Source organism: Phocoena sinus, chromosome 1 (assembly GCF_008692025.1).
Source record: "Phocoena sinus isolate mPhoSin1 chromosome 1, mPhoSin1.pri, whole genome shotgun sequence".
Taxonomy (NCBI): Eukaryota; Metazoa; Chordata; class Mammalia; order Artiodactyla; family Phocoenidae; genus Phocoena; species Phocoena sinus.
Window position 1 is genome coordinate 50,102,783 of NC_045763.1, and position 16,969 is coordinate 50,119,751.

The window sequence follows — 16,969 nt, forward strand, 5'->3', positions numbered from 1 at the left end:
GTGGTTCCTCATAGGTATTCTTTACTTTGATACCACCCTTACCTAGAATTTTCCTAACCTCAACCATTTGCAAGATAAACGAGAGTCAAGAACAAGAAAAAATTCTTTCTTTTAGAATAGGGCTATCTTTAGATTTCAAAATACTTAATATTGTGTGGGTAAAATGAAAGTTACTAGTTTAGTAAGCCTGGTTGTTTTCCTTTGGTAATCTTCCTAGGTTACAGCAGAAGCCCTCTGTAAAGATGGCTCTACACAATTCTGTAGCTCCTAAAGCAATAAAAATTATGCATGTTTGATGATGTCTTAATTAAACTATTATGAAAAATGCAAATCACTTTCAGAGCACTTAAGCTAAGAAGGTGGGAAGTTTTTGGTTTGTTCCCCATCCCTGAGTAAATAATTCAAATAAAAGGCACTGAAAATTTAGAGTGTAAACTTAATATATCAAAAAATTCCTATATCCTGATGAAGGAATTATTAACACATTATGTCACAAGTTCAAAGTTGAAAGCATTTAAGGCAGCTATTTAGAATGGTTTCTGAAATCTAGCCATATTTAATGATACTATCCTGTCACCAAGGTTTCCTCTCTTTGTACCTCAAAGTACATCATAAACTAAGACATTCTCCCCCTTTTCCCACGCAGCTAGTGTTTTCTATATCTTCCTAACATTGTCCTAAGAAACCGCTTCTTAAGGCAATCATCTATCCCTTTTCTTCTAGGACCACAGACTCTTAAAGAACAGACAGATGGGTTAAGATAGCTACAGATGACAATATTTACCAAAACTTTCAAAAGATTTCATTATGAGAAATTGTAAGTTTTGCCTATTGAAATATATAATATGTTAAAGCTCTCTGGAACACTAGGAATATAAAATACTAAATTCTGCATAGGCCTAAGTAAATACTCTAGAGTATCATAAGTTTTAAACCAGCACCAAAAATACAATTTTTCCTTACCACTGGTCCAAAATATAATTCCGAATTTTCAAATAGCGTTCTGGTGTTTTAGCTTGGCGTCCCTCAAAAAACTCAGGAATTGCTTGTTTTTCTTCCTCTTGAATGATATTTCTATCAATTTCTATTTCTTGTTCTGGTGGCTTAAGCTCTTCTTCCTCATGGCTCTCCTCCTCCATTTGGCAGGAAGAATGAAAAAGCAATTCATTATCACTCAAGTCTTTCTGAACTTCACAAGGCTCTGGAGAAGGTAACTGCCTGGCATCATCTATTATTCCATTTCCATCATGCTTATTACAGTTTTTCATCAGTTTATTACATTTCTGATCATGTAATTCAACTGATTTTTGGTCACTGGTGTTGTGATTTTCAGTCCAAAGTGTATTTCCTGAGCTTGAAAGTGTTTCCATCTCACCTTGCTTTATATTCTGAAGATACTCCTTGGAAGATTTAGAAATGGGATCTTCCTGGCTGTCAGAAGCAATGAATTCTCCTTTACTGGTTTCATGACTTTTATTTTTAGAGATATCTAATAAGAGATCACTGCTAAGATTCTTTTGGGGAGCTTGAGAAGTCAACTCATCTGCCTCATCTGTGATGTCCACTTCTTCATCATCAGATAACTTTTCAATTTTTACAGCATTCCAGTTGGGATCAGCACGACCCCTTAAACCTGATGGTGTCCATGCCTTTGTGCCTTCAGCTTCATTTTTCATCTGAAAACCACTGCTGTTTTTCTGATTTGCTGTTTCCTTCTCTGGACCATCTGATTTTACCTTATTAAAAATCAAGATAAAACCTCCATAATATTAGCATTTTAAGATGTAATCACTGGCACAAAAAAATAGGATAGATACAAAATTATTAAATTGAGTACACGTCAATGGTATATTATACCTTTACTGTTCTTTTCTTTGAAGGGTTTACAACTGCATTTTAAATGTAAAAGATCATCATTTCAAATTTCCATAAATGTATTTGACTCATTCATGGTCTGGTGATTTTTATTAATCAAATAATCATGACCTACTATTCAATACTTAATTTTCAATATTAAGTTTAAAACAGGAATCTGGCTCAGATCAGCCATAAAGAATGAACCAAACAACTGTCATACAAGGTATTCTCTAAGATATTTGTAAAGGCTTATTTCTCAGAATGTCTGATACCTCAGCTGATCATTTTTTATAATGCTAAAAAATCCTTTAGTTAAAGGAGTCTATCTCACATATCTTCACTTAGTAAATTAAAATCATCTTTTATTTAAATACAAAGACAATAGAAACAAACTGGTTTTAGCAGGTTCATTTAACGTAGCTCCAATATTATAGAACTTATAATTTAAGGGATGAAATTATCTATCACATCTGCTATTATAAACATAAATATCTTGTAATGCAATAAGGAAAAGAAAATAAATGTCAGTGAGTATATATGATTTGAAATAAAACCTTTGTTACATATAGAGTTTTTGAAAAATCTTGTATGACTGATATACCCAAGGGATGACAGCTTCCAAAGAGAGATTATTTCTAGATCCTTTATCACAATAGACTCCCAGGATGTCATATTTGAGGTTAACTGGCTTACTATGTAGAGGAGAAGGAAAAGGTAGCAGGAGGGAAAAGGAGATTTGGACATTTAGCCTGAAATAGCCTTTAACAACCTTGCTATTTATTTGAAGTCTCCAGTTTTTAGCTTAAGAATTTAGATAAAATTTTGCATTATATTTCATTATGTATTGTTTCTTTTAATATTAAAACGTACCCTTTCACCTCAAGCCTTTGAGTAAAACTGACACTACAAGATGCCCCGCACATTCTAGTCTGAGGAGCACGGGAGTAAGAATAACTAAGTCAGGGGCTTCCCTGGTAGCAGTGGTTGAGAATCTGCCTGCCAATGCAGGGGACACGGGTTCGAGCCCTGGTCTGGGAGGATCCCACATGCCGCGGAGCAACTAGGCCCGTGAGCCACAACTACTGAGCATGCGCGTCTGGAGCCTGTGCTCCGCAACAACGCGACAGTGAGAGGCCTGCGCACCGCGATGAAGAGTGGCCCCCCTCGCCGCAACTGGAGAAAGCCCTCGCACAGAAACGAAGACCCAACACAGCCAAAAATAAATAAATATATTTATTAAAAAAAAAAAAAAAGAATAACTAAATTAGGCTTATTCTGTTCCATAATACCTTAACCTTAGCAGGCTGTCTTGAAAATACTTTTGCTGATTAAAAGAGGTAGTAGATGACTGATTTACAATGAATCCATTCCATTACTTACTTCCTATGCCCAAATGACACTAAGTTAGATAAATCTTGTATACAGGGTAAACCCCATTACAGCTGACCCTTGAACAACAAGGGGGTTAGGGGTGCCAATCGTCCACACAGTTGAAAATCTGCATATAACTTATAGTTGGCCCTCCGTATACGCGGTTCCTCACCATCTCCAGTTCTTCCCCATCTGCAATTCCGCACCAGCAGATTGTGCAGTGCTATAGTATTTACTATTAAAAAAAATCCACATAGAAGTGGACCTGCTCAGTTCAAATCCTACTACATTAAAAGAAAATGTAGGGCTTCCCTGGTGGCGCAGTGGTTGAGAGTCCGCCTGCCGATGCAGGGGACACGGGTTCGTGCCCCGGTCCGGGAGGATCCCACATGCCGCGGAGCAGCTGGGCCTGTGAGCCATGGCCGCTGAGCCTGCACATCCGGAGCCTGTGCTCCGCAATGGGAGAGGCCACAGCAGTGAGAGGCCCGCGTACCGCAAAAAAAAAAAAAAAAAAAAAAAAAAAAAGTAAACAGAGTCAACCTTATCTATTTACATTAAAAGAAAACACCAAATTTCACTTAAGATACTTTCAAATTCTATATAATTATGTTTCGAGAACTCAAGCAGAACATATTAGAAAAATTCTAAGTATCAAAACTACATGGTTGAATATAGCACAAATTACTTGAAAGACTAAGGAACTAGACCATAACTGTACATTTCTGAACACTGCAATTTATTAAAGTTTTCAGACAATTCTTCATAATAATTGTACAAGTTTAATTGCTATTAAAAAGATTTTAGAATCATGTTAGCATTTTTGGTCCCTAAGTTCTAATCATTCTTAAAAGTTTAATGCAAATATTTGAAAAGAAATTTAAATTTCCAGGAAACAATGACTTCTAAGGTTTTCTCTTTGGAATATTATTTGCTTTATAGGATGTTTTTGAGCAATTAATATTTTGTCCTATTTAACTGCATGAAATTAAGTGGAGTAAAATAATAATGCCTATTTAATAGCAATACTCAATACATTGAATATATGCTTTGAGATTTTTGAAGACAAACATTTATAGGGTACTTTATGGGTATAAGTACTTTCACTATAAAAACTTTGAACATTAAGACTTTAATGCTTGAATTAAAGAAGTATTTCTGCTTATTAATTTTATTTATTTAAAATATTATCACTAGGGTATTTATATTCTGCTTACCTTATTTTTAAAGTACTGTCTGGCATAACTCTTCACTTGTAAAACACTGCGACTTCCAACTAGCTTTGCAATTTTGGTCCACCTTCGGCCAAATTTAGCCTATGTTGTCAAAATGGAAAAGAAATAGCTTTTGATTAGCTTACTTAATATTCCAAACTACTGCCATATTAAAAAAAAAACCCTATCTTTATTTATTTTCTAAAGCACACAATGAAGCCTCACGTACAATACATAGTTAAGACTCCTAAAATCAAAGCCCACATTCTTCTTTTCAAATCTTGACATCTGAAAACAGACCAAAATGATTTAGAAATTTGTTTTCTTTTTATAGCTACCTAAATGAAGACCCATCACTTCTATGTATTCCTAACATTATGTATTGGTAGTGTACATTATGATGTTCCAAATTTAAGATAACTTAAAAAAAAGTGCCTAAAAGGGAGGCAGGTTATATTTTCCAATTGTAGAATCAACTGAATATGTTCTGACACTAATTTCAAAATATTTTTTTTTTACCCAGATTCCATCTGTTACAGTAACTATTACATGTTCCATAGCAGATACTTTTACACTATACAGATATCACAGTAAACTGACTTACAAGAGTGAATCACAAATGAAGCGACCTGCAACCAACATCTCCCTACACCCCTCCACTGTCAAAGGCTGTATACCTACTTATACTGAAGCTGTGCAGGGAAAAACTGAGAACTTGAGGGAGCTCTGGTGTGTTCTGCAGTACAGACAGGAACGCATTATAATTTTAAAGTGAGACAGGATTTTTAGGTATCAAGCCTATCATTTGATACATAAATCTCCTTTACATTATCTCCAACACAAGATATTCTCTACTTCTCAAAGTAGCTCAACAATCCTTTCTTAGAATTCTTAAAACTATTTAAAGAAAAAAAAAAAAAAAAACCCACAACAATTCAGAGAAGCTGATTCCAGGGCCAGATTTACAGGTCAGACAGTCATGACTTACGGCAATAAATCATCTTCAAAGTTCTGACCTAAATGATAAAACTTAATTTATACACTTATTTCTGGTATTCATTAGAAAATCTGACATATGGACAATTTCTTAAAACTGAAAGTACTTCTGAGAAAATGATTACTAAGTATAAATTAATTATTTAAGATTGTTCTTAACTAATACCTAACTGAGATCAACTTACTGAAGATTTAGTTATCTGTATTGTGTGATGAAGGCAAATAGGTAACTTGGTAGCATGGATCACTTTTGGAAACAGGAAGGATTTGGATAAAGTTTGACTAGTTAGGATTGCAGGGGCTTGGACACTATGAAAATTGGAGAGGGGACACTAACAAGAGGAGCAAAGAAAACATTTACCAATTTAAAAAGAGAGCAAAGGGACAAGACAGAGAAGGAAAAATCTTTCATCATTCAGTACCACATAATTTCCTTCTCTCAAGCCTGACAGAATTCAGTCTATAAACAAATGATACTAATAGGTTAAAAAGCTGGGAATACAACCAATGGTTCCATGTATTTTTGTGGGAAAATATTCTAGGTTTAAAGTATCTATGTATATAGACAGATAGGTAGATAAAGATATAGATATCTACATATGTACCTAAATAAACAGACACTTGCTTTTACAGGGACAAAGTATCTCTGGAAGGACATACAAGAACAGATGACAATGGTTACCTGAGGCAAAGAGAACTAAAGGTTGAAACAGGAGTCAGAGGGAGACTTAACACCCTACAACTTTACGTACCATTTGAATTTTGAACCATGCAGATACAGCCTTTATAACTACCACCAAAGTCAACAATAACCTAAAAATTCACAACCCGTGTGTGTGTATGGGTGTGTGTGTGTGTTCTGATCTTTGGTAATGAACAAAACACCAAAGTTGTCAGCAATCTTAAATAAATGACTAGTTAATTAGATTATATAAATGATAATCATGCAACAGACTAAAATACCAATATAAAAAAATCAACAGTACAGGAGAAAAATCTCAGGAGATAAAACCCTCAAAATAGTTTATGTATTTATATAAAACATCACAGAACATACATGGCATGGTGATGTTAACTATAAAAATACAAACACATTTTATTTCCTGTCATCTGCAGAAATATTAACAATGATGTTTCAATTTGCATTCATGAATCCTACATAATATTACATAAATATTCTATATATGTAATATATAAATATATATAATTTCAAAATTAATTAGTACAATACTGGGTAACATGTAAGAAAAAGATATAATCTACTATTGACAGTTAAAAAAAATTCCTGCATGTTTTGTTAAGCTTCATTATATTACGGAGTTTTCTCATAATCAGAAACTTATGCACATATTTTTTTCCATTATGCAACTTGTGGACGTTTAAATAGATCTCAGTGAAACATTCATGCAAAAATAATGTTTCTGGTCTTTAATTACATCCACTGAAATATTTAGACTGTGTGCACAATGCCAAATATCTGAATTAAAAAAAAAACTCAGTTGATCACCCAGACGGTTCCAAATATACATGTTTTTTCCCTAGAGAAAAGATCAGGTGACCAAATAATTTTGCCTTTTAATCCAGGTAGTTGGTGTCATGTATGCAGATATAGTACAATTTCTTGGATTTTATTAATACAAAAAAGGGGTGAAAATCAATATTGATCCAAATCTATTTTAATATTTTATTTACTTAGGTATGAGTTAAAAGGAATTCACTTATATTATACTACAAACATCACTCTAACTACAGAAAAACTATAGATATGATCACTGTAATTAGAAAGAAATTTCCAGTCTCTATAAATTAATTTAACCTTATAATTCTATCAATATTTGCTTCTAGAATTATTTTACTATAAATTAAAAATTGCTCTATTTACCAGCCCTTGTTCAAACAGCTCTTTTTCTTCTATCGTCCACTTTACTGAGTAACTGGCTGGTTTTGTAGGAGAGTGTACCCTGAGGGGAAAAAGAGGAGTTGCAAAAAAAATTTCTGAAATGGAACATTCCATATTTATGCAGCTAAAGGTTATACAAAGCCATGGGCTAAATTTAATACTTTGAGTCTAAGAATTAAAAAGAGAAGAAGAAGGCTGCAGTCTCTACCTGGGGGAACAGATTTGCCCTGTCTTGTATACTTCTCTAGCTCAGGATGGTAGGAGCCCCCAAAAACATAATCCTTGGGTCTGAGTGAAGATAATACTAAAAGACATCAAAGGAAGTCAATGTGATAACAAGTAGGCTTCCTCAGACTGGACACAAAGCAGCAGATGTTAATATATTTCCAAATCCAGAGTTTAAATTGGCTTGTCAACTGGCATGTCAGAGTTTAAACTGGCTCCAGAAATATCATCTCTCTTATTCTTCTATGTAAATCTATGTAAATATCAAGCCAGAAAACAGGTAAAAATACTGTGACTTTTTTTTTTTTTTTTTTTTTTTTTTGCGTTACATGGGCCTCTCACTGTTGCGGCCTCTCCCGTCGCGGAGCACAGGCTCCAGACGCACAGGCTCAGCAGCCATGGCCCACGGGCCCAGCCGCTCCGCGGCACGTGGGATCCTCCCAGACCGGGGCACGAACCCGCGTCCCCTGCATCGGCAGGCAGACTCTCAACCCCTGTGCCACCAGGGAAGCCCATGTGACATTACATTTATTGCTTTTGAAATGCAGGACATTAAGAAGTTAAAAAGTGATGAAACTCACTAATTTAATTCAAGCAAACCATTAATCTTTTCATTGACTTTATTTGGTTTCTGTTGTCTGTTCAGCAAAATGCAAAAGCCAAAGTCTGCTCAGGGCTCAAACTGTTGGTAATTGGAAATCTACCCTCTAAGGGATTATAAACATGAAAGTTTAGAAACACCAAATAACATCAAACTTTCTGCAATTGTAGGGAAAGGATGTTTATAAAACAGTTAATACTTAATTTCTCTAGATAATTTTTGAAAGCCACAAATTCAATTTAAATTTTTGTTTGAAACGACTGAAAACTAACTGACAGGGCAACAGGAATCAAGTCAATTCCGAACATATTAAAGGGCAGCTTTATAAAAATGTTCCCCACAAATCCCTAGAAAACCACCTTTTTGTAGGGCCCTAAAAAAATTCCAATAAATTAATAACAATAATAAAATTATCTTGTGACATTCCAACATCTGTACAAGAAATTTTGACTTTATATTTTTGTATAACCCAAGGTCAAGAGGGCTTTTCCACAGGCCAGCTATAACTTTTTGCTTAATTTTTCCATAACTTTTAACTAATCAAAAAGATTTTAAAATATAAAACATAAGTACATACATGATTTTTGCTGGTTTCTGCAGACTGCACCACATGAAAAAAGAAAATAAGGAAGCTTGTGAAGAAGTTTTTAAAAATACAATTCAGACTTTTAAAAGTATTATAAATTGATTTTACCTCTTCATGTATTTTTTATCATCTTCCTTTTGATCAAGCCAGAATTTTCCTGGAAGTGACTTTTTGGATAAATAATACCTGTGTAATTATTAAGGAACTTTTAAAAAAATAATAAAGTCCTATAATTTTTATGCAACTTAAAGCAGGCACTCACATACTTGTGAAAGTCACACTTGAATTCTAGCTAAACCAGGTCTGCAAAAATTATGACAAAAATGTTTATACCTCACAGGGTTGTTATATGGATTAAATATTACATGTGAAGTCACACATGACACAGTACCTGCACAAAATATGTGCTACATAAAAGTTAGTTTCTCTTCCTTATTTAGTGGCTAAGAGAAGATATATCCTCAATGTTTTATTTAAATCTTTTTTCCTAAAACACATGGAGAATGTAACAGATGAATCTGATTGGCTGTCCAGGGTAATTTAGGAGTATTTGCTTTCATATTTCTGAAAGTAACAGAGAAGAGTTTAGGGTTGCTCTCTATCCTAATAAAAATAACAAACGCTTGGGTCAAATTTACCAGAGAGTCTCCCTCTCAGACTTTTTAAACCTAGCCTATACTGCAATACTTTAGATTAGTCTGAGATATTCTTCACTTAACAAATATTGTATTTTGTGTACATGTATTGTGTACATGAGGCACTATGCTAGGTACTAGGTGCTGAGGACAAAGAGAGAAAACATTAACCCTGTCCTCCAAGAGCTCACATAGCTTTTATTCTCATTATTTTGTTCCCAAATCTGGAAATGAACCAGTGACTACTTAAATATTCATTAATCTAGAATGGCACGGTTCAACGTATTAGCCGATAGCCACATGTGTAGCTACTGAGTACGTGAAATGTGGTTAGTACAAACTGAGATGTACTGTAAGTATAAAATACACACTGGATTTCAAAGAGTATAAAACAAAGAATGCAAAACATCTCAATAATGTTTATATAGTGATTAAATGTTGAAACAATATTTTAAATATACTGGGTTAAATAAAATGTTATTACAATTATGTGGCTACTAGAAACTGTAAATGATATATGACTTGCACTATTTTTCTACTGAAAAGCAATGATCTGGGCTATAACTGTAATGTTTGGGGAGAGTTAGAGAGTAAGAAAGCCTAGAAAGGGCTATGATAATTAAAGGTACAAAGACACCCCAAAAACAATGTAGCAATAACTGGTAATAAAAAGAATAGATATCCTGGCTTAAAGAGGAGATAAAAATCCATGAAACACAGGTGAGTTGAAAATAAACCACTCACTACTTATTAGAGTAGTATTAATAACCTTTATAAATCAGAAATCTTCTTGTTCAATCCTTTCATTTTACATATAAAAAATGGAGTCCTAAAAAAGTTAAGTTGCAAACATCACAAATAGATGAAAGAAATAAGGACAAGAAGCCAGTGGCTGAACTGTGAATAAGGACCTACAACTTCTGGTGAAAAATATCTTCATTCTATAGTTTTATGCTTTTTACTTGGATTGCTCCCATTAACACCTGTAAATCGGTAGAGTAAGAAGTGAGAACTTTTACATATTTTAATTCTATGTCCTTGGACAAATTAATGTCTCATATAACTGAAAATGGAGGTTTAAACTGAATGATTTGGACTTCGACTAAAGATTCTAGCTGATTTAAAACACTCTACAGGGAATTCCCTGGCGGCTCAGGGGTTAGGACTCCATGCTTCCGCTGCAGGGGGCACAGGTTCGATCCCTGGTCAGGGAACTAAGATCCCACATGCTGCGTGGCATGGCCAAAAAACGTTAAAACATGAAACACTCTATAATTTCTACTCAATATTAAGATAGTATAAAGAGTTGGTTGACAACAGAAACTCAAAAATATTGAGTCAGATCTCAGACTTAGTGGTAAAACAGAATAGGCAGGTAACACATTATATACTAGCAGTTATATACTATCTAGTAACTAACAGTGGTCTCTTCTGTAAGTTTTGCATTTATGGATTTTTAACCCTGAAATCTTTACTTTCCTCATAATCATTAAAGGATACTCTTCTTCCAACAACATTTTCTCAATGACAGCTCTGTTCTCTTCACTGATGGTGCTATCCAGAGTCCAAGGCTATTAAAAAAAGGAAGAATAAATTTCTTTATTTACTGCTTTTTGAAATTATCTTGTTTTGTTAAATAAAAATACACAATACAATGATTACAAATAATAAAGCTACCATTTACTGAGCACACAGACATATCTTTGATTCCCACAATAATGCTATGAGATAGGCATTACTTCTTCACAGATGCATCCATAAAGGCATTCACTGACATTTCAAGCAGGAGAGAAGAGACTTGAGCCTTGGATTCCAAGGCTCAGGCTCCTACCCATGATAAAGTAATAATGGCTATTCTGTATGAGGAACTTTTAGGTATTAGGCATTTTGCTAGATACTTCACCTATTCCCAAAACTCACCACAATTCTTTTTTTCCCTTAAGCCACAATCTCTCCTTAAATAATCATACTCTTTTTTAACTCTCAAAACTTAAAAATTTTCAGCCCAGGTCTCTTCTCCAAGCTCTATTTAGACTGTTATAACTAACTGCTCACTCAAAATTTCCACTTGGATTTCTAATAGGCTTCTTTTTAAAAAAAATTTATTTATTTATTTAATTTTTTTATTTTTGGCTGTGTTGGGTCTTCATTGTGGTGTGTGGGCTTCTCACTGCAGTGGCTTCTCTTGTTGCAGAACACAGGCTCTAGGCACATGGGCTTCAGTGATTGTGGCACGTGGGCTCAGCATTTGTGGCTCGTGGGCTCTAGAGCGCAGGCTCAGTAGTTTTGGTGCATGGGCTTAGTTGCTCCGCAGCATGTGGGATCTTCCCAGACTGGGGCTCGAACCCGTGTCCCCTGCATTGGCAGGCGGATTCTTAACCACTGTGCCACCAGGGAAGCCCCTCTAATAGGCTTCTTAAACTTAACACATTCAAAATAAAACTCACCGTAACATACATTCACCTGCTTCTCCCCCTGCCTTCCCAATTTTGTAAACAGTACTACTAGTCACCAAGCTATTCCAGCTAGAAACCCAGGAATCATCCTGGATTCTTTCCTTTTTCCTCAATCCCCACACCCAATTTATCAAGCAGTTCTACCTCCAAAACATAATTCAAATCTGTCAACTTCTACCACAACCTTAGGCCAAGCCACCACCAAATCGTGCTTAGATTCCTACAAATGTTTCCTAACTAGTCTCTTTGATTCCCCTCATTTGCCTTTCCAACCTTGTCACAGCTGTCATCCCCTCCCCTTTCCCACTATATTCTAGACACTGGGTTTCAACCAGAGCCTTTGTGCTCCTATTCTTTCTGCCTAGAATATTTTTCATCAATTCTTCACATATCTATTGTTTTCAACTTAAATGTCACCTCCTCAGTTTCCCTCACCAACTTTATCTAAAGTAGATTCCCCACCTTGTAACTCGCAGTCAGCACCTTGCTTATGTCCTTCACGATCTATAATTAGTCTTCTTGTTTACCACCTGACTCCCCTTTAGAATATAAGCTCCTTGAGAGCAGGACCATGTCTGTCTTGATTACAGGTGTATCCCCCAAACTTGGCCTAGTGTCTGGCACATAGTAAGTACTTGATAAATAACTGTTAAATGAAGAAACGAAGCATGCAATGATCCCGATTTTTTAGATGAAGAAACTAAGGTTCACAAATCTGATAAGTGGTAGAGCAATGATTCATACCTAAATCTAACTGGCTCCTAAGTTGATTCCTAAAAGGCCATTTTTTCAAAGTCAAAAGAAGAAAGAATAAATTCCTTCTATTTTTAAGTTAAGAGAAAGGTTTCAATATATTACCTCTGTGACTGCTGAGAATTAGAACCAAGTTTAAAAAAAAAAAAAAAAAAGAGGTACTCTGGGTACTGAGTAATGGCTTAATGCACCTGATATTCCCATAAAATACTTACAATAAGACCATTCTCAGTTCTCCACGATGAGTCAAGATAGTGGTCTTGTAAAACAGATGCTGTATTTTCATCACTTCTGTAATAATTAAGAAAATGGGTATGAAAGTGAGATTATACCAGTTAATGAACATAATTTACAGAGCACAGTGACTGGAAGGTTTCAGATGTTAAGCAAATATTTAGTTCCTTTCCCCCCTTAACAGATTTAACATTGCAGATGCCTGCTCCACCTTTGGCCTGTGAAATATATAGTGGCTTTAATCCACCCTATTTCAATTGCTAAATATCAGACTTCTCCTTCTCCCAATAAACAACTTCATGAGGGAAAAAATACCTCCAAACAGCAACTACAACATATTCTGTGGCTATGAACCAACACTTCAGATTTCTTTTGATGAATATGCATGTGTATACAGGAATTCAACTTTACAATTAATTCTTTTAGTTATATCTGAAGCATAGAAGCCACCCATCAACAGTACCACCCTCAAAATGAAGAAAAAGCCAGAACAGATAGAAGAACCAAAAGAAAATACTCAAAGGAGGACAGTACAGTGAAGAGATAAGAAATGTGATGCTTTAGTAACAACTCACATAAAAAAAAATTAACTTGGGTTACTTGGGGGCTTTTCTATGTTCATGGGGGATTAAACTTTAATTCTCACTCTTTTCACTAATTAGACGTTTCTAAAGTCACCCTGTTCACTTCATATGGAAAAAGCCTGAATAGTTAAGTTTGAGGAGGCCCAATCTGTGATATAATTAAATTTAATATTTGCTTCTGTACGTTTTGAGGTTATAAAGCTTCCTAGTTACTGACTTTTCTCAGTCTAGTGTAAAGAATTTGTACCTCTTAGACTGCAAAAACCTATCTACAGGTTTCTCTCCATCTGGCATATATATAAGGTTTATTGTCTGTCTCATCCAATAAGAATGTTAGCTCGATGAGAGCAAGGACTTAGTTTCGATGACTGCTATATACCCAGGGCTTGGCATATAAAAGATAATCAATATTCGCTGAATGACTGAATGAACAAGATAGGTGGGGCATGGATCACACAGGTCTCTAGGAGTTAAGGAATAAAGATTTTATCATAAAGCTAATTGAGGACTGAAGGGAATAACATGATAAGGTCTGGATGTAAGAAAAGATTGCTCTAACTTCAGAAAAGACTAGAAGGGGGTCAAAGAGACAAGAAGTGGTTAAGACGGAGTGATTATATAGATACTAGAGAGAGGTGACAGTAATTCAGACCTAAAGAACAAACAGTGTGAACAGGAAGAAGTGATCACATTTGAGAGGATAGAATCAACAGACCCTGATAGGAGAGAGGTAAGGAAAAGGGATAAAATCTAGGTCTGTGCCTTGCATGACTAGGTGGATGGTGCCACTCATTGAACTGGGGAACTTGGAGAGGCAGGTTGGGTAAGGAAAGTTTCTATAAAGTGAAGCTGAGGTGCTTGTGGAAAGCCCAAGGGCAAACAGATTCAGAGAATTGGATAAATGGATGTGAAGCTCAGGAAAGAGATTTGGGAAACATCAGCATGTATTGGGTGGAACTTAAGAAACTGTTGTTTTTGTAAGTCAAAAATGGTGGAACGTTGGGAAAATTTCATATGGTCCAACTTAACAGAAATTTAAGTCTTGAGAGATGGGACTGTGTGGTTAGTGAGAAGTCTTACGACAAAAATCCCTTGGAACATTATGATTTAAAGAATAAGCAGAAGAAATGGAGGATGACAAAGAAGGGAAACCAAAACATTTCAATGCCATCTTCTAACTTTGGTAACCAGCACTTAGCAAAGACTTAAAAGTGTTTTCACTTAATCCTCAAGGGTTCCACAGATGTTATAATCAGCTGTAACTACACAATTCAGAGGGGCAACTAAGTGTTCACTCACACCAAATGCCATATGATCAGAGTCCCCAACACCAAGGAGCAACTTTCACCAGAATATAATGTTAATGATGCTCTGTGGAATTGTATAAGGCAATGGCTCTGACCATCAGGAACCAGTAATCTGTTATTGGTTGCCTGAGACTAATACGATTACAGGTGCCACCAGCAGACTTACGGCTCAGCAGAATAATGAGAAAGGAAAGAAAAAGGAAAAAGAGAAATAAAACACAATCAGAACAATAAAGAGGAACCCATGGAAAGGGGTAAAGCCAATGCTCTCAGATGATCTTTAGTGTTTCCAAGGCCAGCTCATTTCTCTCTGGACTGCAGATAAGAATCCCTCCCATTTATTTCACAGACTTATTGTGAAAAGTAAATCCAATCATGCATGTAACAGCACTTGATCAAGATTAACTTGATCTACACAAATGTGAACAATGATTGTTATTAAAGGCTTCTTATTCGTTTGTACAGACTCGGGCTGCTTTGCCTGAAGATTTGAGAGAGAATGACTAAATGAACTTTAAACCCACTATCTTGGTGCCTCATGAGCAGGGTTAGTACTCTTCTCCACAATTTACAGAGGCGCTATTATCAGGTTGGACCATGTGAAATTGCTATTTTATAGGTCAAAAATGGTCTAAGATTGGCAGTTTTACATGGTTCAACCTAGAGACTTGTAATGAAGTTGTTCATAGCTACAAGCAACATAGATGGCTGAGTTTAGAATTGAGGTCTTCCGATTCCTGACCAGTCTAGGCCTCTTCCATTACTAATAGAAGATTCTGAAAGCACATTTTTAAAATGGCATGTATCAACTTCTCTCTCTGCAAGCGAGGAGTCAAACAGCTAGATGTCTCAAGCTGGAGGATGCTGTTTAAAATCACACTGGCCTGCTCTGCAGGAACTGGTAAATAAATTATGACCCCCTCACTGGGTCCTCAAAATACTATCCCTGGTGGGATGGTAAAGAACACAACATTTACAGAGCACCTACCTTATGCTAGAGCACATCCCATAATTATTTCATTTTATCTTCACAATAACCGTATGAGGTACATAGCATGATTGTCAGCTAACACATGAGCTGAGGTCCAAGGTCACACTGCTAGTAACTGGCAGGGTCAACCCAGAGCTGTCCAACTCTAAAGTCCAGCCCCTTTCCTTCAAGTCACGCTGCTTCTCGGGAAGTTTTTCGTAACTATCCCTACATGGAAAAGGTAACCGGTGGCCGGTAGGGATAAAACGACACGCCCAAGGTCACACGGCCTGCAAGCGATGGAACAAGACTCCTAAGCTCGGGTACTGTCCAGGGGCCGCCCTTGTTCTAGTTATTGTTGGGCGGTGGCAGTAATGGAAGAAGGAATCTAATTGCTGAAGAGTGGACAACGCGCTAGGCGCGGCCGGCGCCCTCACGGCATGCCGGTAAAAGGTTAAAGGGCCGTCGGTCACTAGCCTCCGGTACCCGCACCCTGGGCTCAGGAGGAGCCCGCAAGCGGGATAGGCGAGGCGTCTCCCTGGCCGCTAGGAGACCCTGGCCCAGCGGATGGTCTTCCGCTCCCCTGGCCTCTGCCGGAACCGCGATCTTTCTAGGATACCCTCCTCACATCTGCGCCCCTCCTCGTCTCTGCAAGACCCAGTCTCTACGCCTCACCCAGACTGTGCCGCCACTGGCACCACGTCCCCTTCGATATCCACATCCGCCTCTTCCGCCGCCATGATGGAACCTGACCCCGGCCGTCTTCTCGAGAGATCCCGCGAGAGGTGGAGGGCCTGAAGGCGGGGTCCTATGCGTCACGGGGCGGAGTCGAAGCCTCGACCAGCCCTTCCCTTGCTCAACAGGGCTTTCAGTGAAGCGGGGCTTTCAGAGAAAAAGATGCTGTGGAACCGTGTGGCTTGGCCCTTTTGACTTTTGTTGACTTGTAAAGACCTTGGCAAGTAACCCAGGCTGGGGTTTTGAAGAGACCGTGCTCTTGCATAAATTCTTTGGCGCCTCACTTCTCTAATTTGTAAAACGGGGATAATAGTAAATATCTAGTGTGCTGAAAAGATCAAGTCAGACCTACTTTGAACTGTGAAGGTGGCAACAGTGACCCTTACCTGCTGGTTTTCTTTCTTTCTTTCCTTCTTCCTTCCTTCCTTCCTTCCTTCCTTTCTTTCTTTCCTTCTTCCTTCCTTCCTTTCCTTTTTTTTCTTTTAAGAGAAGGATTATTCAGCACTTACTGAAGTGTTGAACAACATCTGTTTTAAAATTCAAAAGAA

The 16,969-nt window shown here is 36.8% G+C and overlaps 1 protein-coding gene across 3 annotated transcripts in view; it reads right to left on the reverse strand.

The window, feature by feature from the left end:
• The window catches only part of MYSM1 (Myb like, SWIRM and MPN domains 1), a 36,575-nt gene extending 20,100 nt beyond the window's left edge, over window positions 1-16,475 (reverse strand). For all 3 annotated transcript variants that reach the window (XR_004350750.1, XR_004350749.1, XM_032637634.1), the window contains exons 1-8: window positions 16,362-16,475; window positions 12,807-12,882; window positions 10,883-10,953; window positions 8,856-8,933; window positions 8,739-8,762; window positions 7,318-7,396; window positions 4,443-4,541; window positions 964-1,736 (exon numbers count right to left, since the gene is read on the reverse strand). Coding sequence is in view for 1 of the 3 variants with exons in the window: in XM_032637634.1 (XP_032493525.1) it covers window positions 964-1,736; window positions 4,443-4,541; window positions 7,318-7,396; window positions 8,739-8,762; window positions 8,856-8,933; window positions 10,883-10,953; window positions 12,807-12,882; window positions 16,362-16,426 (1,265 nt within the window). In the remaining 2 variants the exon portion in view is untranslated. The remainder of the gene's footprint in view (window positions 1-963; window positions 1,737-4,442; window positions 4,542-7,317; window positions 7,397-8,738; window positions 8,763-8,855; window positions 8,934-10,882; window positions 10,954-12,806; window positions 12,883-16,361) is intronic.
• Between the last annotated feature and the right edge of the window lie 494 nt (window positions 16,476-16,969).